The sequence below is a fragment of the Melozone crissalis genome, unplaced genomic scaffold (genome assembly GCF_028551555.1).
Source record: "Melozone crissalis strain CALT ecotype California unplaced genomic scaffold, PUWL_Pcris_2 ptg000016l_1, whole genome shotgun sequence".
NCBI classification, from domain to species: domain Eukaryota; kingdom Metazoa; phylum Chordata; class Aves; order Passeriformes; family Passerellidae; genus Melozone; species Melozone crissalis.
The window spans coordinates 17,072,053-17,097,857 of record NW_026535794.1 but is presented as its reverse complement, the minus strand read 5'-3'; the positions used below and the strand labels follow the sequence as shown (position 1 = coordinate 17,097,857).

Sequence of the window (25,805 nt, the reverse complement as noted above, 5' to 3'; positions counted from 1 at the left end):
ACATCTCCACCAATAAGGTACTCCATCACCTGCCATTCAAGCATTTTGAATTTAAAACACTTTTTAAAATTGCAAGTAAAATACAAAATAACTTTCACCCCTAGAAAAATATGATTTCAAGGAGCAGAAGCAGAGAGAAGTACCTTTGTTCAAACCTCATTTCCCACTAAATACTTTTCACTTGGATAAAACAATTAAAGTGTCCTGTAACAGCAGGCATTAAACATTTTCTTTCTGTAGACCATTTGCTTATTTTATTTGCCTAGATTACTTTTAGTAGCTAATGACAAACTTTTAACTACAGCTTTTAAGAGTTAACTACAGAAAATTTTCTGTATTATAAATGTTATATATGTCTATATTGAATATGATGCATTTTAACCTATATTTATCTTCATATATTAATCTATATTTAGCTTAATATTGTATATTTCCATAGTGTAGAAAATAAAGTGCAAAGCATTCCTGTGAAACTCCACACCGGAAGCCAAAGACCACCTGTTTTATACAAATCAAAGTATCTCAATACTTTATCTTGCTGTCATTTACACACAATATTAAATTAAGACCTGAGCTTTGTGAAATAAGTACAAACTATCAAAAATGCAGTGAGAGTTAGTGTGCAATTAAGATACAAGAAAAAGAGTGGAAAAAAAATACACCCAGTAGACCATTATGCAGACACATTATGATGGCCCATGTCATACTCAAAATAAAGTAGAAGTCAGCAATAAATAAAATAGAAGTCAGTCAAAATAAAATAGAAGTCTGAAACTCACTCTTTGATGTCAAGAAGGCATTTATGGGGTTTTGGTCAGGAAATCTCATCAGTACTTACAGTTCAATACACAATATTCTTCTAAACACATATATAAACATATATATAAACACACATAAATACACACATATCCAGACATGATTTTAGCGTCTCCTTTACAAATCCTTCACCCTGAAGTCCTCTGCTCCATGCAGCAGTTCAGAGACTCCAGAGAAAGAAGCCTTTGTCTACACTCAAAATGCATTGTAGGAGTGCATAGCAACCTTGTCTCAGAATTTCATCAAGCTGCTCCCTGTGTGTGCTTACAGCAAGGCACCCAAATTGTGCCAGACCCTTTGCAGAGAGTCTGAATCCTTACATGGAAGCAGTACATAAACCCATGCACAAGTCCTGCTGTGCTCCACAGTGCTCTGTGTGGACCAGCATTTAGTTTTGCCACTCAGTTATCATCTTGTCATGTAGGCCAACAACTGTAACAACATCTGAGCACTGGAAATAAGTAAAATAGATTTCCTTTAGGTCAGCCATGGAGTATCTTCCAGTCATTTGGCGTCTGCTTGAACAGAATGATTTCTTGTTTTCCCTAAGATTTCTACATATTTCTAAGACAGAGCAGTTGTTAGAATTTCTGAGTTTCTCCTGTAACAGAGGGGAACATGAGCAGAAAGAGCCCAAAGACACCAGAGGAAGAGAAATATTTTACTTCTTCAACCATTCTGAGAAAGATGCAAAAGTGACTAAGGAATATCATTACAAAAATGTTTTGAGATATCGCTACAGTTCACGCTTAATTTTCAAGACTACCATAAAATGCCACAGCCATTTTTTTACTCACTAAATAGATGTTGTTTGCTGACTGAAGTGAGTAGTACAAGTGCACAATGAAAGGACTTTTACTGAGAGCCAGTGCATCCCTCTCTGCCTGCACCTGGTGAACCATGTTTTTGTTGATCATGTCTGCTTTTTTCATCACCTGAAAAACAAAACAGAGCACACAAATAATTTAACCTCAAAATGCTCATAGTAAAACTGCATAGAGATATATAGCTCTGCAGAGCGACGCCTATTTTGTACGACTGTTTTTATGTTTCCTATTCTTTGTGTACTATGTAGATCGTTATTATCCTTTTAATCACAAAATCGAGCTTGCACGAATAATTGGTAAGCTTCTTACTAACAACAACCTAGATTTTAGCCCTTTGTACAACGGCATAGAAAATACAACAGATTTTTGTTGAGTTTTCTTAAAATACTCAGCAAGAACGCTTTTTATCATTTATTCTCGCCTTCTCTCTCAGGCTTTGCTTTACCCCCCGGCAGGCGCAGCAGCTGAGGGGGCTCAGCTACAGCAACTGTTTACAGGCGGGAGGCCAACAGCACCCTGGCGCTTGGCAAGGTTTTTGCCGTTATTTCCCCTTATTTAAAGTACTTATAAAAGCAGCTGTCGTTATCAGAGGTCCCCTGACCAAACCCTCCAGGCTTCAGTGAGGTGAAAGTGGAGTGTGCCCGAGCTGCGGCCGCTCCCCGAGGAGGGCCCGGAGTTCATACCGGGAACGCCGCTCTCCCGCACAGGGCTGCTCGGCAGCAGCGCTGGACCCCGGCCTCGCCTCACCTTCACGGCATAGAGCCGGCCCGCCTTGCGGCCCAGGTACACCTTCCCGAAGGCGCCGCGGCTGATGGGCTTCACGATGGTGAACTCCTCAATGGAAGGGGGCCGGGGGACCTCGACGCGCACCGAGCCGGCGGCTGTGGCGGCGCTGGGGCTGGGGGCATCGCCCCGCTCCCCCCCGGGCCGCTCGGGTGCCATGGCGCGCCCGGCCCCAGGCCCGCCGCGATTCAAAGCGGCCCCGCCCCGTCACCAATGGCAACGGGAGCTCTCGCGAGAGCCCGCGGGGCGGCCGCGAGAGGCGCCGGCCATGGCGGGGGTGCCGTCCTGTGCCGCCCTCAGAACATGCCCGTGACAAACCACCGCCCGTCTGGGCTGGCTGATCGCCAGGGTGGGAATCTAGGTTCTCCTGCTTGGCTCTAGGTTGTAACTTGCTATGAGCAGGTTCTGTCCTCCCATTCCTATGGGAAGCTTGAAGGTGTCCTTTGCAGGCACAGGAGTTGGACTCCATGGTCTTGATGGTTCCCTTCCAACTCAAGGATATTCTATTTTTGTATAATTTTCTCGCACTTGCATACTTGATAGCTCCAAGACCTGTGTCTAAAATGGCACAGCCAGGAGGGCTTCTCTGCCAGAGAACGTGCCCTGTCCAGTTCTCACTGCTGCCGTTCATCCCTCGTTGTCTCTTTGCATTTTCTGGGCCAGCGATGGCAAACCGCTCCCTGGGTGGGTCTGTGCTGATCAGCAGTTAGATTAATGCAGTCGGTTGCTTCCCACCAATTCTTGATTACTTCATCTGCTATTTATCTTAGACGGTTGTTCCACAATTTGTTTTCTTATTTTGGGTATCTCCATGGCTACATTCTGCCTCCCTCTTGTGACAGCAGGGACAGGGATGGCATTTACAGTGTACTCTGACCTGGCTGCCATCCTCCTGTTCCCAGAGCACAGGCCTTCTGCTCTGTTTACACTGCACAGCCCTCAGTGTTTACCAGTTTTACTGCTCTCAGCTGTGTTCTAGGTCACTTTTTTAACCCTTGCCTTATTGATTTTATGTTGGTCTCACATGTACATAACTGTTCACGTTTCATTCACTCTGATCATAATTGTTCTGTTGCAGTCTGTGCATCAGCAAAGAGCTGTCGCTGCAGAGGTCAGTGCACAACAGCAGATCTCCTTTCACACAGCAGATTCGTTATTAGGCCCTTGTTTTGCTCCAAGATACATCACTTACAATCTGACTCTGCTCAGGGAGACCTTGCTTGTGACTTGTGAAGGCGAGCTCCTATCCCACAGATCCCACAATACCTGCTATTTAATAAGCAAATGCAGAAAACATGTGAAAAACGCCAGTCTCTTGTTTTTGAAATTTTAAAAGTTTAATAATTAAAAAATGGTTATAAAAATAGTAATACAATTAGAGTAATAATAATTTGGACAATTTGAATTAGGACAATATGAGACAATAGAAACAAAGAGTTACGGACGTCCAGCTACCTTTTTCTGGGAAGCACAAGCCTGAAAAAGGACACCTGTTAACAAAGGATTAACCCTTAAAAGCAATAGCCTGTTGCATATTCATACACTTCATACATGATACATAAATTCCATTCAAACACAGGATTCTGTCTGGTCATCATCAGCTTCTTCCTCTGAATCCTAACAGTGCCTTTGAGGTGGAAAGAATTTCGTTTCTTCTGATAAGAGAGTAATAAATTCTTTTTCTCTGAAAGATTTAGGTGTCCTGTGGCTGCTATTTCTCTGTGAGTCCTTCCTTTAAAAAAAAAAGTATCCTACATAGCACAGTTTCTATTTTAACATTTTTTATAACCTAAAACAATATTTAACACACTACTTAAGAGAATTAATACAGCATTACTTTCTAACACAACACATATAACATCCATTTTAATATTTGCGAAAAGCCAATCATAAAACACGCATTTTTCAGAATGTTTTAAATTATCTTTTTGTAATGGTATTAAAATACAATTTATCCTTGTCTGTGTGTCATTTAACTCTGCAACATTAGTTTAGGTGTGTCTCACGGGCTCCAATGGCAGTGGAAAAATCTAGCTGAGAGAAGGGGAGGGTGCTTCTTGTGCTGGCACCTTGGGCAGACATCAGGCTAGGCCAGCAATGGTAGTGCATCAGGAGTGTGTGTTCCACTGCAGCCTGAGCTCATGGAGAGAGGGCAACACCTCTCTTTTCCTCCAGGCAGCGTGACCCATTGTACAGCTAAGTGGAAAGCTGCTCCATGGAGCGGCTCTACGTAAATGTTCATCACCTTTTAGATTTTTTTGCTGTTGTCAGGTGAGGTTTCTGCCAAATCAGCAAGCTGAGCTACATGACTTTGAACAGGAGAGTGCTAGTGGAAAACAGAAGAGATGTATGTACACAGAGGCAGGGGGAGGCAGCAGTGGGGCTGTGCTCATCCCGAGCAGTGAAAGTTGGTGTGGGGCAGCACTTTCAGTTAAGAGCAGTGGTCAGGTAAAAGCAAGAAAACACTAATAAACCCTTGCAAAAATTGGCTTTATGGAAGTCCAGATAAATGACACCTGTATCACTTATCCACTGATACAGTTCCTCCATCATAGAAGGCTACTAGTTTGGTCAGAGAGGATTTTCCCTTGGCAGAACTGTGCTGGCTGTCTCAAATCACCTCCATATCCTCCATTGCTTTAGAAACATCATACACTTGGCTAGTATTTTGTTTTAAGGAAAAGGAAAGATAATCCCAAGACAAATGGGTTGTCTGGACTAGAGCCACCAGTATTGAAGTCAAGACTGAGCAGTAACTGGGAAGGGTAATTCTGGCAGTGGGAGACCCTGACCACCTATTCAAAACAGACCCCAGACTCAAATGGAAAGAAGAACTGCACCTACACACTGATTAGCTTGAGAAAGGAGATCTATAGCTAAATACGGGGCTGAAATCTAATTAACAAAATATTTATGTAATTCGTAAACAAGCAATGTTGATGTCGTTGTTAAAATGTATAGTGTCAAGTTTTATGTTTGGTAAGCCAGCCTTTCGTGGGTCACCACCTATGTCCCTACACAAACTAGAATAAAAATTAGAAATATCCCGCTGTGCGCCGGTTAACGACGCGCGTTCCGGACAGCACCCGGGGGCGCTGACAGCGAGCAGGGGCAGGGCGCTCTGGCAGTTGCACCGCCGCGGGCTGAGAGCGGGTGCCCCGCGGGGCCCTGCCCGCCCCGCTGCTACGGCCCTGGCTGCGCCCGCTCGCTTTTTCCGCCTCGGCCTCGAGGCGGCGGCTGCGCGGTGCAGCGGCCCGGAAGCTCTTTGCGCTGCCGCCGCTTCCGGGGCGGCTCGGCCCGGTCGGCGCGGCCGCGGGGCGGACATTTCCCGGAGCGGAGCCGCGGCGCCTCCTCACCGCCGGCGGCCACAGCAGGCGGGCTCCTGCGGCTGGGCTGCGAGGCGGAAGAGGCGCCTGCGGCCGCCGCCGGCCCCGCCGGCAGGATGTTTTCCTTCTCCACCGTGCAGCCCCAGGTGAGCGGCTGGCGGGGCGCTCCGGCCCGGTGCCGTGCGCGGCTCGCCGCGCCCCGGGCCCGCTCCCGGCGGGGGCTCGCTCCGTGTCCGGGCGGAGGCGCTCGGAAGGCCCGGCGGCTGCGGGCAGCGGCGGGAGGAGCCCGTTCCTGCCTGCCACGTTCCCGGGGCTTTGGGCGTCAGCGGGAGAGGAGCGGGTGGGGGCTGCGGCGGTGTGCGGTCCGCATCGAGGAAAAAGATACATAAATGGGGGAGAGAGGGAGGTACAGTAAAAGATTGCAAAGAGTAAAAGCATTCTGAAACGACGAAATAACCTTACGTGGCGCTTTTTAGTGTCTGTTTTTGTAGCAGAAGCAAGGGGTGGTGACGTGTTACTACAGTTAAACTATGCTGTTAATTTTAACGGGTTCTTGTGAAAGCCAAGAGGAAATGACTTAGAAGAGTTAAGTGGAGGGAAGATCGTTGTAATTTGTTACACGGAACAGTCTAACAACAATCAGGAAGGCACCTTTAATTAGGCAATGAGTCCGATGGGACTGGTGAGTTTTATGGACTTTGATCTGAACCAGTGGTTTCGGTTTTATTTTTAAGTTTTGTATTAGTGTGTGATAGACTATAGGATTTGGTTGTTCTTTTCACACGTGGAGAATGTGTTTAAAGCTTTCATCAGAGTAGTGAAATGGAAGAGTTTATGTGTTTCTAGGGAGGTGTCATTTCACCAGAGTGGGAAATGCAGACAGAAAGTTTGGTTAGTGGCTGGGATGCTGGCTTTGACCTCTAGAAGCTTTATGGTTTTATCACAAACTCTGAGTCAAATTACAGTTTTGTATTATTAATTATGAAGCAGATTTCCTGTCTCACAGCACTGTCTCTTTTGATCTGCTATCTAGTCAACACAGAGATGGTAGTCCTTGCAGGAGGATGTTCATGGACATACCCAGTTGTGCTTCAATTGCAGTGGCCAGGGTTGTGTCCCAGCTCCTGGGACGTGTACAGAGTTTGAGGAGGTTTGGAACTGCTGGGGTTGTTTGTCCCATATGTTCACAAGAGATGGAGTCGTGCCAGGAGAAGGAGCAGCCCTCACACCTGGTGCACCTGAGCTTCTGTACTGATTCCTGAGGTGGTGTTGGCTGAATGCTGCTGAGCTGCAGATTTGACTGTGTGCTTTGTGGAGTTTCATTTTGATCCTTAAGCTGAAACTGTGATCCTGAGGAAGAAAACATAAAGGCAACATTTGGGAATGGCTAATAAAAATGCAAGAAAAAGTACAGATAGTTCAAGTTATAAAAGCATTGCTTTAGAGATGAAAATACAAGTTTCTAATCTGTCATACATGCTTAAACTTTCTCTTTTTTTCCCTTTAAAAAGAGGTATCAGCTGACACTGTGGTGTTGAAGATAATGTGGTTTATAATTAAGTAATTTAAAAGGCAGTGTACAAGATATGCTGTTATAAGTTAGAGTTTGGAACAGAAGTATATTTAAATAGTTTAAACAAGCCTAAGTCCTTATCTATTTTTTTTCCAGGCTACTGTTCCTCTGAGTCACCTTATCAATGCCTTTCATTCACCAAAAAGCTCCACAACTTCTGCCAGCAAAGCGTCCATACAGCCTGTCCAGAGGGACACCTCCCCAGAGCATGATCCTCAAAAGAGTGAGGTACAAAAAACCTTTTGAAAAAGTGATGGTTTAACTGGCATTAAATCTGAATAATATGAGTTTAATTGAATGTAACATTTGACTGGTCTGTAAAATAATGTAATATGACTAAACAAAACAGGATGTTAACATGTAGAGTGCATCCTTTTGGCAGAACTACAGTCAGTCGGTGTTTTGCCAGTAAGGATTTGACAAAAATACAGTATTTCATTTAAAAAAAAAGAGCTGGTATTTGTCTCAGTAGTACTTTGCAAATGAGGAAGGGATTTGTTTTCGTTTCCAGTTTAATGGTTCTTCCGGTAAAGTAACAAGTTTTCTGTTAATAAACCCTATATTACCTTTTTATTCTGAGCTCTAGCAAAGTTTGTGTCATTATTGCTTGTGAGAAAATGGGGACTGTAACTTAAAATGTGTTGAATGTTTTTGAGCAATTAAGTGGCATGGTTTCATGTTCAGTTTTATTTTTCTGTTAAAATATGTTTCATTATCATTGGGTATTTCTTGCTTTTGACATTGAAAATTAAAACAGTGCCAAGTGGTATTAGATATTGCCACTTCTCTTTCAACTCACTTCTTATGAGTTTTGTAACTAAGCACTTTTTTGGGAGGAAAACCATCGAATTTCTCAGTAACTGCAGAACTGTGGAAATCAGTATGGGTTGTACTGCTCACCACTGTGTTGTGATTCCATTGTTGGGTTTTTGTGGGGTTTTTTGGTTTGATTGATTTGTTTTTTTCAGTCTGTATTTGCTTCTGGGGGCTACTGGGAAATTTTTTCTCTAGGGTAATCTTATGTAAATTTTTAACATTTATTTCTGTTTTTCAGTCTGTGTTTAAAAATTTAAGAGATCTGGGATTGTCTGATTTGAAAGCTAACCAGTTCAGAGAGTTGGTGAACAGGCTGCTTCCTGGCTACTGTACAGAAAGCAAAGTCTCCTCACAGTGGCACACATCATATGTTTCTGCTCAGTCCTTCTTTGAAAATAAGCATGGTATGTTTGAGTGACATGTTTGTGAGAGTTAAATTATAAAGGTGAATACAGTTATTCTTCAGTTTAATATCTTGTACTGTAGATAATTTGTAGTTAAATGTATTTAATGAAGAGTATTCATGTATTTATTGTTGTATATAGCTTGTCTCTGTAAACTTGAAAAATTTAGGAAATTCAACTAATTGTTTCTTTGGATTTCAATTTGGTTGCTGTTAAACTTTTCTGAACTCAGCTCTATCTCTCAGTGATGAGCCTGAGCTGTGAATATACCACCAGTTTGTTTCATTAAGACATTAGATTTTGCTAATCTACTTAAGTCACAGAAATCCCCAGTTAACATTTTAATCAATTTTTTACTTGAAGGAATGTGACACAAAGATACTAATTAGAAAGGAATTCAAGATAGCAAGTTGTTAACACTCCATGTAGAGTATTTAATTGCTGAAATAAGCAAGAGTAGTTCCTTGCAGGTGAAGATGTTTTGTTGGAATTAGTCTAAAATGAAGGAAGACCATTGCAGATGCTTAAGAATCTATTAGAAAAAGAAGTATACAGCTGAGATACTGCCATATACATTTGAGATACTGTCTATATAGTACTGCATTAGAAAGGAGGAGTGTAAGGAATAATATTGCTGGGCTGCTATTAGAGAAAAGATTTTAAATTGCATTGTGTTGTGAGATACAAAAAAAAATAGCTCAGTGACAATTGCCTGAAAGCAAATAAATACTTGGAAGTGCTTCAAAGCTTTGATAGATGTTCTGGTAATTTGTTTAATTAAAGATGCCTGGAGTGCTATAGTAAAATATAATTAATATTTTAAAAACTAAAAAAACTGTGCAAGAAGTAATGTTGAATTGCCATTTAAGACAGGGTGTATTTACACTTTGTTGTATCTTTCTGTAGGTTTTGTGGATGTTTTCAGTGCTTTACGCTCATCTTGTTTGTATGGACAACATCCTCATCCCCTCCAGAATTTCTGTTCAGATGTTCGGTGTTGGCCAGGTATGAAACATTAAACTACACTGGTTTAATCTCTACAGAATTTTTCTATTCTGGAGAAGTATTTTTGGATTTGTTGTAGAGGCATCACTCAGGAAATACCAGCAAGCTTCCAGGAGAAACTTAAGTTGATATTAGCACTTTAAATAATGAAGTTATTTTTTGCACTTGAGTAGTGTATTTCCAGAAGTTAGTAATCACCATGATGTTCCAAGGTGTTAGTATTTGTGGATTATAATCTCAAAAGACCACAGATGAACTGACTATTTTTGAGTCAATAAATATGTTGAATTCAGTACTCATCCAGTTGAATTTTTTGAGGGGTTTGGTGACTGGTGGCATTAGTGAAAATATAATGAACAGTTCAGGAAGTTCAGGTATTGTCCTAAATTCAGTTCTTCTGATGCCACCTGTAGGTATATCTATGTTTGTATCCTGTGGCAAAGAGAAATGCTGACAGTATGGAGATAGCCCAGTAATGAGTCACAAGGAAGGAGGCAAATTTTTAAGCCTTTTTTACAGGGGAGAAGCTGAAGGGTCTGAGGTTTTAGTTAGCAGAATAAAGGGCAAGGAGGGATCCAATTGCTATTGGAGCCATACCAGTTACCCTTCTCACATACACCTCAAAGAAGAGACAACAATCCCAAGTAAAAGCAAATGGAATAAAACCTGTTTGAACATTTTCACATTGAGAATGGTTAAGTTCTGAAACAGATCACGTGGAGAAGTTTGGTTATCTTAATCCTTGGAGATTTTCAAAACTGAGCTGGACAAGGTCCAGCACTACCTGATCAAATGTTAGACCTGTTTTGAGCAGGGCTCAAGGGTCAGCTGCAGAAGTTCTTTTTATCTGGTGCTGTTCTACAACAACAAAAAGCTTAGTGAAACCAACCTAATTGACTGGTGTTGATGTTTATTTTAAAATACAGCAGTAAAAGAAGAAAAACATTCACTTGGGGTGAAATGTTCCTCACAAGGTTTCTGATGTGGTAGGAGAGAACTTAGAGTGTCATTAGCTCACTGTGATTAAAGGATCTCATTTCTTTTGTCACTAATGAAGTTAACAGTACACTGAAGCCATTCTGGTTCTCCTCAGGGCATTTTACCAGCAGAGCTCACAAAGCATTATTCCCATCCTGCTTTTGCTTCTGAATGTTTCATCTTTGTCAGCCTGCCTGGATTTAATTGTCTGAATGTCTCCTCTTCCCTGAGTTGGCCAATTAGCTATAATTTACACCATGAACTCAGATTATTTCAACTTGAAAATTTATGTGAAACAGAAGGTTGCTTGCAAGGTCAAATGACAAATAGAGTTTGTGATTACATAACTATCCATTTACAGTACAGTGGATACGATGGGAAGATTATATTCCTTATTCTTTCATATAATAGTTTCAGAAATTTATTAAGGCTTTTTTTTTGGTAGTGGTGGTAGTAATGATTAGGTTTTAACTTCTGTTTATTCTTACTATGTAAAGTCTACATACAGACACGGAACTTTAAGACTCTGAGATCAAGAGCAAGACGTCTGCAGTCAACATCTGATCAATTCACAGAAACAAAAAGTTCACTTTCTTCAATTTTGAAGGTAAATATAAGTAACATTAAGTTGTTTTGGGCTTACTCAAACCATCTCTTTCTCTTAACTAAGCCTTCAAATTTACCATAGATGTTTTCTTTCACTAGCATGAAAATATTTCTTAATTCTAAAACTTGAGCTAATGGCAGTGTATTTTTTTTCTTATTAATTCATATATTTGTTCCATAATATCACCAATAGTGTGGTTATTTGAATTTTTAGGAGAACAGTTTCAGCATATAACTATGGTTTTAACTCTAGAAATTAAATTATTTCTGTTTCTAAAACAGAATAAAAACTAAAAATAGCCTCAAGTCAAAGGATTCATTTCTTTAAGCAGAAATACAGCTAGTTTAACATACAAGAATGTGTGTTTTCAAGTCAGCAGATAACTTGGTGTTGTTACTGCTTTGGATAATTAACCTGGGTACTCTTTGCTTCTAATTGATGACTGTACAGAAGTCAGGCTAAGTAAGGCTTTTCATTTAACTGTGTGTGTAAATTTTCTTTGAACTCTTCCCTTCTTCTAGGCATGTGTGGTTTATTTCATCTGGGGACTAGGTGTACTGTGGATGAAGATAAAACCAGAGCTAGCTCCATGCAGTGCTGCTCTAAAATTTGACAGGGCATATGAGATATATTTGCTTAAGCTCCATGAAAATGATACTTGCAAAGATATTTTGCAATTGAAAATAAAGCAAGAAGCTTAAGCTAACAAGTCCCACTGAATACACTGAACAGAGCTGGCTGTGTACAGATCTGTCTTAGGCTATATTTTCAGTTTGGAACTGGGATCCAGGAGGGCTCCAAAATGGATTTGCTCAGCAAAAATGGGAATGCACCTGCTCACACCATGGGGATTCACACTCAAGCTATTGGCCTGTGCTCTCTAACTAACCCAGTAGCACATGAATTATATGCTGTTGTAATTTTATTTTTTCCTATCACCCATGTTAGCCAGGTGGTAAATTAACTGTTTATGAAAACTTGATGTATACTAACATTGCTTTGGAAAACCTTGCAGGGTTTTATCCTGAGAAAGAGACGAATTGATGTTGAAAACTTAGACACACTAATGAAAACAAAAAACATCCCAGAGGCTCACCAGGATGCTTTTAAAACTGGTTTTGCAGAAGGCTTTTTGAAAGCACAGGTATTCCTCCAAAAAACACTTGGTGAGTTGTGTTAATTCACATATCTTGTCTTTGTAATTAGAAGGTAGTTTATTTTAGCCCATGTTAAATATGTTTTTATTTTCTTTTTCAGATTCCTTAAGAAGATCACGTTTGCTTTCTTTCTTTCTCTTCGTTCTTTGTTTTTATCTTGCTATATATTCATCATTTTTACCTGGAAAAGGTTCCTTTTCTGATGCTGGTTAGTTAACTTTTTTCCCATACTGTTTCACTTGTGTTGTTTCTTCCAGCAGGTTTAGCATAAATTAAATATGTTTTGACATTGTGATTGGTTTATATTAGTACACTGAGAAGTTATCCTATGAGTTATGTACTGCTTCTGGCTACAGCCTTTCAGATGACAGTATGACAAAACATTTATGTAGACAAAAATGTTCTGTGTCAGTGTAATTACTTTATTTCTTTTGGTGAAGCAGTTACATGGAACCAGAGAAGTCAGACTGGCCACCAGTTAGGTATTTGACTTTCAATTTAGGTGATATGTTATCTAGATCAGCTGTAGGCAAGATGGTTTGGATTTCCAATCTGTAATCACAGCCTAGTTTATGGCATCTAGGAACTTGGGTTGCTAAATCTTGAGAAATCTGTTGTAAATAGTGGAACAATCAAAAGGCTGAGCTAACATAACTGGAGACGTTCAGCTTGATGCTGAGTTATCACCTGATAAGTTATAAGTCTCAAGAAAGTTAGGATATGTATAGAAACATTGAGGGAGAAGTTCTGGCTTTGTGTACACACTTCTGGATGAGGAGCTTTCTGTACTACATGTGACTAAAAAGCATATCACTGAATTAATTGCAAATATTTCAGAGATTTTTTTGAAACATAAATCTTATTCCAGCTGGACAGTTGTAAGTGCACACATGCCCTACCAAAAGGGCAGGTGTAAGGTCAGTGTCTGACTGGCATGTGTTCAGGTGCAGCACTCAGCCTTGCAGTGAAATGACTTTGTGTGTAAATTTGTTGTTCGTCATCTGCTGTTTGCTCTTAGTACGCTTTCGAACATCAAGTATCTTTGATGCAGCAGTTGATCCAATCCAGCTGAAAAATGTCACCTTCGAGCATGTTAAAGGGGTAAGATCAAAAGTAAAATGTGTGCAAGTTCTTGTTTTAAGTAATTATTGTGAGTCTGATGTTTAACTAATCATTATGAATGTCTTAGTCTGTTCAAGAAATTTCTTTGTATGAAGTGAAACTTTGTATGCATTGACCACTCCAAGGTGAAGGAAGGCTTTAACCACTCTTTTTCTACTTTGTTTTTGTGGAATGCACTACCTCATAAAAGGTGCACTCTACTTGTTGAATAACATTTTTAAAGACTATAATAGCAAATGGCAGGCCATGAATATCAATATTAATCTACCTTTTGCAGAAGTTAATTGGCATATGAAGATGATAATGCCATTTGGTCGTTTTTCTCTTAGTACCATCTCTTTCAGGCAGTGTTATTGGGACAGGAGATAGGGAGATTCCCAGAAAGAAGTGGGCATGTCACTGCTGATAGGATACCTCTATTTTTTCTGTTCAATTGTTCTTTGACTATTAGTGGCAAAATAAGGAACTCCCTCTTTCCTTCCCCTTGGACAAATAGATAGAATTAGTCTCTTTTTAATGAAAAAGACTAATATTTTGATTTGAAATATTTGATTTTTTGTTTATTTCTTTGGTCACACCTGGTCTTGAACTGTTTGGTTGTTCCTTCAGTGTTACTGAGTTTAATGTTTGCTTAGTCCCACAAACAGCTTTAGGATAGGTTGAATTAAATATTGGTATCCACACAAATTCTTTGGTACACTTTAATATTTTTCTGTATGCAGTCAGGGACTTAACCTCTAATACAAAACCTACATACAAAAACATGCAGTGTTTTATAAATGCTTAGATATATTTGTGGCTTGCTTTTCATGTATAGGTTGAAGAAGCTAAGCAGGAATTGCAAGAAGTTGTGGAATTTCTGAAAAACCCCCACAAATTTACTGTATTAGGAGGTAAACTTCCAAAAGGTAAGAGTAATTGCTCAGCAGAAGTGAAAAAGCTATGTAGCCACAGCTGTGAGGTGTGTTCTGTACTGAGTGACTACTTTACAGCCTAGTTTCTTACTATTTCTTCATGTATTATGCAAACTAAAATTTTGGGGTTAGACAAAATTTACTGTGCCTTCTTCAGTTATTGAAGTAACAAACAGCAGTATTTTGTCCTGTAAAGCAGGAGGGTTTATTAACTGAACTCTTAAAAGGCCTTTATTTCTTCCTTATGGCTTTTAGCACCTTTAGTGCCTAACTGCTTTAGATAGTTCAGAAACAAATGTTTTTATGTAAAAGGATGATTAAGATCATAGTGGAAATCCACAAAAATCTGAAATGCATAGACCTGAGAAATCTGTTTCCTGTTAGTGCTCTACACTGTTTAAAGACAGTTACTTGGAAGGATTTAATTAAAAATAAAGATTCCACAGAAACAGCCAGGAAAATGTCAGTTTGAAGCTAACACTATTAGGGATTCAGCTGCTAAACTCAACATTAAATCTGCAGAATATTTCAGGCTTCTGTTTTGATGGTCTTACAAGTCCTTGGTGTTGTTTAAATATGGATCAAATTGTATCTGGATCTGTTCCAGGAAGCTCCTTCAGACCGGCAGTAACGAGCACTACCTGAAATGGCATCTTAACACCTTTTAGGAGTCAAGTGTACATTATTTCCTTTAATGCAAGGAAGAAACCACTCATATAAGAAGACTGTGTGGATGTGGTGTTTTTGTTGGGTTTTTTGTTTGTCTTTTAGGCATTTTGTTAGTTGGACCACCTGGTACTGGCAAGACGCTCCTTGCGCGGGCTGTGGCGGGGGAGGCCGATGTTCCGTTCTATTACGCGTCCGGCTCCGAGTTTGATGAGATGTTTGTTGGGGTGGGAGCCAGTCGCATCCGGAGCCTCTTCAGTAAGTTAAATATTCCTGGGTTGGAAATCTTCTCACATGTAAGGTTAAGTATTCAGTGTTGTTTACATGGCTTGATTAGTTACAATTCTGGTTACTGGAAAGTAGTCGTGTATGAGACTAATAAATAAAGCTTTAATTGTGGAGGTAAATGTCACAATTCTGTGAGCATCAGTTAACTGTAGCTTCTTCCTAACTATCACATGAAATGATGGCTGTTATAAACAGCTATAACTGATTTTTATCAGTTATAGGTGTTTATAACTATCTATCATCAACCATCATATACAGTTTATAACTGTAGCTACTTCCTAACCATCACATGAAATGATAGCTGTTATAAACACCTATAATTGATAAAAATCAGTTATAAACTTATAACTGATAAAAATCAGTTATAAACCCTTAACTGGTTTTACAATGGTCCAGAGAGAAGTAGTAATTTAATTAGAAACGTAATGTTCGATAGACTAAATTGAATATTTGAAATTGTAATTTCCTTAGTCATATATAAATTTTAGTAAATTTTAATTGTAAATGAAAGAGGAAAAAATTGAGTTAACCTTCTCAATTACTGCCCTCATATTTAGATTTTTTTTACCCTGAATTAAAGCTTTATGGCATCATGGTGTGGTAATAAGCTGAGATTTCCTTTCTCAGACCATCGGCAGGATAACAAAACTTTGAAAACTTATGTTTAGATTTATTGCTCTCACAGAAGAGACTTCCTATTTTAAGTGTGAAAATATTATTGGGGAAAAGAAAATCCAGCTTCCCTCTTAAATGGAAGATTGATAGGGTCAAATATATACAATGTACAAAATAGTTTGCATTTGTAGAAAAAATGTGAATTTACATGAACGGGGTGCAAAATATAGTACATGTATATAGTACCTTAAAAATGCATTTCCTTCTGTTTACTACAGAAGTGTAGATGCCTGCCTGGTATATTAATGTTACAGATATGTCTGGGGGGTGAAATGAATTGCATCCTTGTATGCATGCACCACCTGATGGTCTTCATGCTTATTACAGCATTTTTATTTAGTGTTTTAATGCCTGTAAACTTGAGTGTGAACCCTTCATTGTAATATAACAAACAAGTTCTATTAAAGTAAGTTAGTGTTGAGACCCATCAAGTTTTATATTGTTTTTATGTAATAGGCAAATATTCTCTACCCAAGCCAATAAAATAAACTCTTGTAAGAAGTTCATGCAAAATAGGGCAATTACACAGTTTGTTTTACTAGTGATTTCTTGTAGCTTGATAAGAATAAGCTGAGGAGAAATATATTTTTGAAATGGCAAGATTAAGAGAATAAAGATTCTCTTTCCTTTTTTTAGGCTAAAAGCAAGACAGTTTTTGTGATGTCTAACAGAACACTTTGTAATCCAGGAATAACAGAAACAGTAGAATCCTGAACTACCTGATGGATTGTCTGTTCCTTTGTGTGGTTCAAGGTTCCTTCTGCTATTTTCCTTTTGTCAGGGGAAGCAAAAGCAAATGCACCTTGTGTTATTTTCATTGATGAATTGGACTCTGTTGGTGGGAAGAGAATTGAATCTCCAATGCACCCCTATTCAAGACAGACCATTAATCAACTCCTTGCTGAAATGGATGGGTAAATATATGAATTCTGAGGGCACAGAAGGTGCTTGACTGGCTGGTATTTTGGATATGTGGGTGAACTTTTTCTTCTTGGCAGCTTTGAAGTTTTGTGTAATTTTTTTGTGATGCTTTTAAGGATATATATTTAATATGCTTTTATGGCTATTTTCTAGTACTGCCAACAGTAGCATTAATGGACTTATGGTAAAGAATATAAAAGCTTTTGAGTTGTATTTGCACAACAGCTGCCGTTTATTTTAAATTATTTCTCAGGTTTTTTAGCCTGGTTATATATCTAAAGGAAGAAGCTCAACACAGAGATTAGAACATGTTTTTAACCAGTTGCTGAGTTAAACATGGTCATTCTTGGATCACATGTTGTAGTGTAAAAGCATGTTTTTGACTGGCCAGTAAGGTCAGTAACAGTAGTTATTGACAAAATTGTAAATTTTGTGTCCAGAAAAAAAAGAATTCACACCTTGTTTTCCACGCAGCTTTAAACCAAATGAAGGTGTTGTTATTATTGGTGCCACAAACTTCCCTGAAGCATTAGACAAGTGAGTATAATTCATTGCTTGTTTTACAGACCATGTAGTAAAAAAACCCCTTCAACAAAACCAAAGTTACTTGTGAAAATCTTCAAGTATTACAGTGTCATAGCTGCAGTTTTCCTTCTTAGAAAGGATGTGTATTGACTGATTTTTGGCATTTAATAGGTTGCAGAGTTAAATATGGAGAAATAATTAATATGTTTTAAACATTTGATATTTCTACAAGTTTTCAGCTAAATTGATAAGCTGCATTCCTTGTTCAGAATACAAAATTTTCAAATGCCAAAAAACCCCTTTTAAATTAGTTGTCAATAAATACCTTTCATCTATCTTTCTACAAGCAGATAAGAAAAACATAGTCTTTTCATATGTGTAGATATCTTTAGAACCAGCACTGGATTTTTTGTTCCTTGATAAACATTGGTAAGTTTCCTGCAGTATTTTTGAGTCAGTGTGCTAAATTGTCATTTCCCTCAGTGCTCTAATACGTCCTGGTCGCTTTGACATGCAAGTTACCGTTCCCAAGCCTGATGTAAGAGGTCGCACGGAAATTCTCAAGTGGTACCTTAACAAAATCAAGTATGACCCATGTAAGTAAATATTTTACTCTAGTATCTTTTTATGTAACAGATTTTATAGTGGATCTGCCCCCTCATGTTAGTCCTTTGTTCCATTAGCAATTGTGGCTTTACTGCATCAATAAAGATCACAAAAACTGTCTCATATGTCATGTTTCTCTCTGGTCCTTAAGAGTTCATAGTGTCTTGAGAATTAAGCTTCATTTCTTTTAAGACTGATGTGTTTGTTTGTTATTTTTTCTTGTTTAATGCATCATTTTTAATATAATATGATTCTTGCCTAAAATTTCAGGAGCAATATGGCCTCTAATAAACAAAATTGTTTTGCTTTGTGGTTTTTTTTCTTCTCCTACAGCTGTTGATCCGGAAATAATTGCACGAGGCACAGTAGGATTTTCTGGAGCAGAGCTTGAAAATCTTGTAAATCAAGCTGCCTTAAAGGCTGCTGTTGATGGAAAAGATATGGTAACCATGAAAGAACTAGAATTCTCCAAGGACAAAATTCTAATGGGTAGGATTTTGTATGAAAGACATTAATGTATATTACAATACACAGAGCTTTTCTTATGTGATAGGGACTTTTACAGGGGAATAGTAAAGTTTTTATGGTGTTGTTTTTCAGATTGTTGCACTATGGCTTTTTTTTTGTTTGGTTTTTTTGTTTTGTTGGTTTGGTTTGGTTTTTTTATAGTGGGGTTAGAGGGGGATTTCTTTGTTTGTTTGGATTTTTTTTAAGAAATAAAGTTTCCTATTAGTTATTTCTGAATAGAACCTTCTGAGACTAGAGAGTAGTATGTAAAATCTAGCGTGAAATGCATTTTTTCAAATTTCATACCATTTTTAAAAATAAAAATGCTGCATGTCATGCTTCAGCCTGGAGGGAGACACAGGCTTGATTTCTTACCCTTCCCTTATGGATGACCAGAAATCTGGAGCTTCTGTTTAACTTCTCAAGTGGCAGCACAAATCTTAAACATCTTAGACATAAGCACTATAAATCTGGTCTATTCATGCTTGAGAGAGGAAATGGAGTTTTCTCAGATACTTAGACTGCATTTTAAATCTACTACTTTAAAAGCAGCTTATCTGTAGAATATGTTTATGTCCATTTTTTAGACATTAAAATCTGACTCGTAAACATTTTGCATATAAATGTTAGTTCCTTTTGATCGCATGCTGTTCCTTGGCTGCTTTGTGCCCTGTTTGAGTTTATGCAGGGTGTGGATTGTGGTGGCCAGCTGCACAAAAAGGTTAATTTAATGTTCCTCTGTTTAAGGACCCGAGCGTAGAAGTGTAGAAATTGATGAGAAGAACAGAACCATCACAGCTTACCATGAGTCTGGACATGCTATCATTGCCTATTACACCAAGGATGCCATGCCGATCAACAAGGCCACAATCATGACACGAGGAACAACACTGGGACATGTGAGTGTTTCTTCATCCATTTTTTAGTATTTTAAAATTTTATTTACCTTATTAATACTTATTTATTTAGTTTAATTTTTATGTTGGTTTGGTGGTGCAGAAGAATTTGTAATGATGCTGTGTGCTGTTATTTGTTAATGAATATTGTAGTCTGTGGAAATAGTCAGTTATGAGCAGTCTCTTTGAAAACCCAAGGTCATCCTTTCTGTGTGATAAAAAGCTTTCTTCATTTTTTAATAAATTACTGTGCACTGGTATAACAGTTCACATGTACAAGGAAAGAGAAATATAAGTAAGTTTGATTCTGCTGCAGTTGAAATAGCACCCAACAGCAAAATTTTGAAGATCACCTAAAGGACTGTTAGGTAGAAGCTCAGCTGTACTTTTAACACAGAATCCTTTATCAGGTTGTTCTTTGTCCAGTTTTGTTTTTTTAAGCTTCATTGGTTACCCACCTTATTTTTTGCGTAGATATCCATAAGTTTTTCTATTTTGCCTGTATCTACGAAGCATTTGAACAGAAAAATATTTCTATTATGTCTCTTTCTGCTGAACTTTTTCAAGTTAATGTGTTCAGTTAATGAAAATCACTGGTCTGAATCCTCTGGGCAAGTTGATTTGTTCTGTTTCTTCTGGCAGTAGTTGCTCACATTGATGGGGTGCTCAGGGTCTGAGGAGGCTGTTTCAGTGGTTCCACTCAGCACCTCCAAGCAGTCCTGATAAATGCATATACTAGAGGCACGCCAGAGCATGCAAAGTGTTACATAAAATCTTTATCTGCTTCCGATATAAACAAGAATGTTTTTGAGATTACTTCAGTACTTCTTTGGTTTTTGTTAGCTGACCACAGTTCTGTGTCTTACAGGTATCTTTGCTCCCAGAAAATGATAGATGGAGTGAAACTAGATCCCAGTTGCTCGCACAGATGGATGTCTGTATGGGAGGAAGAGTAGCAGAAGAGCTCATATTTGGAAGTGATCACATCACAACAGGTCAGCTAATTGGTAGTTAAAAGAGTTTTTGATCAAGGGTGTGGACTGGCGTGTTTAACGTGGTTTCAGTAATGTAACTTAGATCTGCTTGCTCTCAGGTGCTTCCAGTGATTTTGACAATGCTACCAAAATTGCAAGACTGATGGTGACTCGATTTGGAATGAGTGAGAAGGTAGTATCATCAATCCTTTAATATTTATATGGAGTAAAACCAAGTTCTGTTCTCTAGCTGAAGCCTATTTATCTGTCAGTGATCTCTGAGATTATGGTAAGTAGTTATCACAAAAAGAGTGAGCCTTATGACCTGGTCTGCTGTAGAGAGCTCAACTAGAAAACCTGCATATTGACAGTTTAAAAAATTACCTCGCTTGATTTTCACTTCAAAATTGCCTTGAAAATCACAAATATCTTCAGGAAATAGTTATAATAAAGCCAGACATTTTGGAATTGAGGATAATTTGGAATTGAGTCTGGGAGGGCAAAGAGGGTAACAACAGGGAGTTTTGTGGACTTTCTTTAGAAGCTTCTTTAGTCATGTTGATTGTCTATCAAGTATTAGTAGTGTAGACATTTTGGTTTGATTTTTAAGTAAGAAAGCACCTAATTAGGATCTGTACTGTGACCTATTGAAACAATTCTGCAGTAACTACATAGTTGATGGATAGGCTTGTTTTGCTTCTGCTTAGAGCACTACAGCAGGCATTTGACTCATGATTTTGTTTGCACGCAGAAGCTGATAGATGCTGAAACTTGTAGAGAGTTTTGTGTGTATGACTGCAACAGTAGCAAGCTAAAGATATTTTTGTTGTTGTTTAGCTGGGTGTTATGACCTACACTGATCCGGGGAAAGTCAGCCCGGAAACGCAGTCTGCAATTGAACAGGAAGTGAGGACACTTCTACGGGTAAGAGCCTCTCCCCCTCCACTCTCATATTCTGAGATCAACTGAACACCTGCTTGATTGGTTACTTCATTTAAGTCATGTATACTGGTGAAGATACACCAGTGGGTGGAAGTATTCCCAAGTATTTAATGTAGCTGCAACTTTGAATGTCTGCATATCAAAACTTGTTGGTGATTGTCATGCACAAGTAGTGTAAATCAAGTTGGTGATGTTGGGCTCTTCAATATACTCTTTAACATTTCTCTTATATTTGGTCAGGATTTGGTTTTTTTCCTATTCAATTCACAGGGAAAGTATGGCTACAAATTGTTTTAGAACAGATGTGGGTGTTTTATGTTACTTTCACATTTCATAACTCCCAAGATAAGTAATTTTGTATAAAATCACAGGAATGGCCATATCAGATCAGAGTGTTGCCTCCAGTATCCTCTTCCTCACAGTGATCAATGTCAGGTGCTTGGGGAAATTTGTAACATTTGATAATCACTGAACTTCCTGATCACTATTCTGGTAATCTGACTTAGTTTGCCACAGGCAGGAGAATTACTTGTAACATTTCAATGAGTAACACTTTTGCTGTATTTGGTTTTGAACTGACTTGGCCAGGGTAGAACTAAAAGTTGAAACTGGTAATGCTGGCAGTGCACATCTACTTGCAGCAACTGGTGGCTTAGTGTAGCTGGTAGCTTTCAGCTTTCTAAAACTACATAGTGTTTTGAGTTTTATAAATATTTAAAATGCTTGTCTTTGAGGAAAAATCTGTGAATGCTATAGCTTTGCTCATAGTGCAAAAAAATTGTTATAAAAAATCAGGAAATTTTCAAATCTAGTAAGTGTTTTCTAAGTCATATGTAACAATACTAAGGTTTATCTCAGGAATTTGTTTTTAGCCCTACTTATGCGAAATGCACAGGTGGCATAAAGTGTTTGGTTGCTTTTCATTAATTATGCCAGCTGTATTTTAAAGCTTTGTGAATCAGGAGCTGTGCTAGCTTTGAAATGTAAGGCGCAACTTTAAATGTTTGTCTCAAGCTGTATTTACCTGGAAACGATTTTTAAAGTGGAATCTTGCTGTTGTTTTTGTTGTAAAGTCTTAAAATCTCCTTCTACATGTTCTTCAAATTAGGACTCCTATGAGCGAGCGAAGAACATCCTGAAGACTCATGCAAAAGAACACAAGAATTTAGCAGAAGCTTTATTGAAATATGAGACTCTGGATGCCAAAGAAATCCAAATTGTTCTAGAGGGAAAAAAACTAGAAGTAAGATGATAACTTCTGGGATATGTACCTGATAATTTGAAGAATGTACATCTAGCAATGCAGTAGTCTTATGCAGCATAGCCTTTTTTTCTCTTCCTGATGTGTGTATGGCATTAGTGTCACTTTAATAGTAGTCTGTCTCTTGTGAGCTTCTGTTACTCATCTATTTGTTGTGTCTCATCAGAATAAGACACAAAATAAAGCAAGTTCCTCATCCTCTGCTCCTTATACTCTTCGCACAAGAAGTCATTCAGAAGGATAAATCTCAGGGTTGAATTCAGCATTTTGATCCAATCAAATGTGTTGAAGCTGAGCAGAAAAACATGCAGATCCACTGGTGTGTGTTGGCACAGCTTCCTGGGCCGTGCTGCTACATGTGTGTTTGAAGTGATACCTCACAGTGTGTGCTCTGGGATGTTATGGAGAGTGACAGACTGAGATGTAAAGCAACAGTATGTCGTGTAGCTATTGCTCATACTCTGTTTGGGGTTAGAGACCACTATTGAGGACTTCTTATTTAGAAATGTAACAAAACATCTCAAAGAACGAACAAGCTACATGGTGGGAGCACCATGCTAGACAAAAATGGTAGTGGTCATGTTTCCAGTACTCTTGGGGTTAAAATACACATCTGTATGGCTGGGAGAGAAATTGCAAAAACAACAGACTAAATGTGTCTAAGCCTTTTTTGGACCATGTTTTGGGTGAAACTATAGCAGGGATAAGAGAAATACCTGTGACCTCTGATGTGCTGCTGACAAGTTTCTTAAAATTTTTATTACTGCAGTAGGCAGTGCTTTGATGACAGTGCTTTTACACTGCTGGAAATTCTACAGAACTAGTTTCTATTAATACAATATGGCGTTTGATAATCCAACACATAATCTCTTCGAAGAGGACAACGTCACTCACTGAAAAGTAATTCAGAAAATGTTTGAAGCATGTGTTGTTTCAAATAACATTCCTAGTTCTGTTCTATGGTAGAAGTAGGGAAGTAAAATCTTTTCTTTCAACCCTTACAGAAACCTTGGGAAATTCTGAGAAAATACAAAAAAGGTTTTGAGAACAAGACTAGTTTCCAATCAAGTGGAAGTGATGACTAGCAATTATATGCCAGTATTCCTCTGATCTCATGGAACTGGATTTTAGGAATAACACATCTTGATCATAATCCTTCTGCACAATCAGTTGTAGTGTTGTGGGATTACAAGCTTCTGTTGCAGAGAGGGTGTGTATTAGCATATTAATGTTGAGGGTTACCATATTTGGACATTAAAATAGTTGGGCTGGTGCCAAGAAATGTGAATGGAAACTGGTAGCTACACCTAAAACTAGAAGTAACATAGTATTTTAGAATTTTCTGAGTGTAATGCTTGATTATAACCTAGTATTTTTAGTAAGAGCACATGCTTTTTTTTCCCCCCTTTCAAAAGAAGATCAACTTTCTTTTTTGCCTCTTTTTGTCAACTTACTATAGTGGCATCCTGCTCAGCGTGGGAGAACTTCCAAATATTATAAAACGGTATAGGAAATATCTAGGCTGACTAGTTACAGTTGTACATGTATTTTGGAAATATGCCAATAGAAACAGAAGTATACTGCATATTTGACATCTGGTTTTGGAGTAATAAAGGTTAATTTTAATTATGCACATTGGTTTTCTTCTTATTCACTGTAAATTGCTATAAAATGTAATACCAAGTTCCCTAGTATGTAAATTGAGGTGTATACAACATTTAAAATTGTAAATAAATTTAAGAATTATGGCAAAATTGCACTCTCTCTTAGTGAGATTTCTAGGGAATGTTCTCCCTAGAAATTCACACCTTTTTTTCAATTGCTGCTTCAGTAGTGGGACTTGGAAGGGATTTTTTCCAGCTAAATAATGTGAATTTGCATATAAGAAAAGCAAAAAATCTTTTTTTTGTTTGAAGTTACTAAAATCTGTATTGAATGATCTTGTTTATGGGGGTAAGTTCTTGAAGTCCAGCTTTTCTTATTCAAAAGCTTCTTGCTATATGCATAGGATAGTATCAAAAAGAAAAAAAAGTGATGTATCATTGGGCCGTGAAAGATTATTACAAGATTAGCCATAAAGTGTAAAGGGTATCTTTGCTTTTTGGCCAACTTAACAGCACAAGTATTACTGAGGAGTTCACTGTCATTCCTAGTTGGTTTTGTGTGTGTAACATATGCCAAGAAACTTGTTTGTTGAGGCATTGGATTTGATGGCTGGTGCTCTTGGGAGCACCTAGGAGCTGGAATTTCTCCGTTCGTATTATTGGGCAGAGATAGGAAGCACTGGGTTGGGTTTGTGTGGCAGGGTTTTTGTCGTGAGGAGGCTGCATGGGTGGCATCTGGGAGAAGATGCCAGAAGCTTCCCTGTGTCCAGTAGAGCACTGCCAGACCGCTCTAGGAGGAGCTGCTCCTGTCCAAGGCTGAGCCCAGCAGCCCCGGTGGTAAAGCCTCGGGGACAACACACTGAAAGAAGGGGAGGAAGCTCTGCCCAAGAGCAATTGCAGCCAGAGAGAGAGAGGAGTGAGTAGGTGAGATAAACAGCTCTGCACACACCAAGGTCAGTGAAGAAGAGGTAGCAGGCTTAGAGCGAGAGTCTTCCTGAGGAGGGAGGAGCAGCAGGGGCGACCTGTGATGGACTGACCGCAACCCCAGTTCCTGTCCTGCCCCCACCCTGCTCTTACTGCTTGAGGGGGAGGAGGTAGAGAAAAGTGGAAGTGAAAATGAAAACAGGAAAGAAGAGGTGGTGTTAAAATTTGGTTTTATTTCTGATTTGGTTGGCAACTAAACTCATTTTACTGAACTCAAAACTGTTTTGTCCATGATGGTAAGTGGTGAGTGATCTCTCCCTGCCTTCATCTCAACGCACAGGCCTTTTGCTGTGTTTGCTCTTTCATGTCCAGCTAAGGAGGGGAGAGATAGAGTGGCTTTGGTGGGCTCCTGCTGTCCAGCCAGGGTCAACACATCACAACCACAAAAGCACTTCCAGAAATCAGTCAGAGAGGTGTTCTTTAAGTAGGAACAGCTCCTGCTGTTGAAATTGTGGCAGAGCTAAGTGCTTAGATACACTGTTTGCTTTTGAAATACCTCCAAAGTGGTCACAAGCAGGGTGGCACATAAAAATAAGAAATTCAAACTTGGACATAATTCTGAATTTTCTGTATTCCTGAGGCTGGCATGACAGAATTCTACCAGCATGCTTAACACAAAATGCAAAGT

General features: G+C 38.9%; 1 protein-coding gene across 1 annotated transcript; it reads left to right on the top strand.

Annotated features, from left to right (window-relative positions):
• Window positions 1-5,805: 5,805 nt before the first annotated feature.
• Window positions 5,806-24,222, top strand: YME1L1 (YME1 like 1 ATPase). The gene is made up of 19 exons (XM_054273468.1): window positions 5,806-5,898; window positions 7,422-7,553; window positions 8,380-8,545; window positions 9,452-9,550; window positions 11,026-11,135; window positions 12,151-12,301; window positions 12,393-12,500; window positions 13,311-13,393; window positions 14,232-14,322; window positions 15,100-15,252; window positions 16,739-16,871; window positions 17,353-17,415; window positions 17,887-17,999; window positions 18,343-18,498; window positions 19,264-19,415; window positions 20,281-20,407; window positions 20,506-20,579; window positions 21,224-21,310; window positions 22,437-24,222. Exons 1-19 carry the CDS (start codon window positions 5,869-5,871, stop codon window positions 22,578-22,580), a joined length of 2,172 nt encoding a protein of 723 aa, XP_054129443.1. The 5' UTR covers window positions 5,806-5,868; the 3' UTR covers window positions 22,581-24,222.
• The last annotated feature ends 1,583 nt before the right edge of the window (window positions 24,223-25,805 follow it).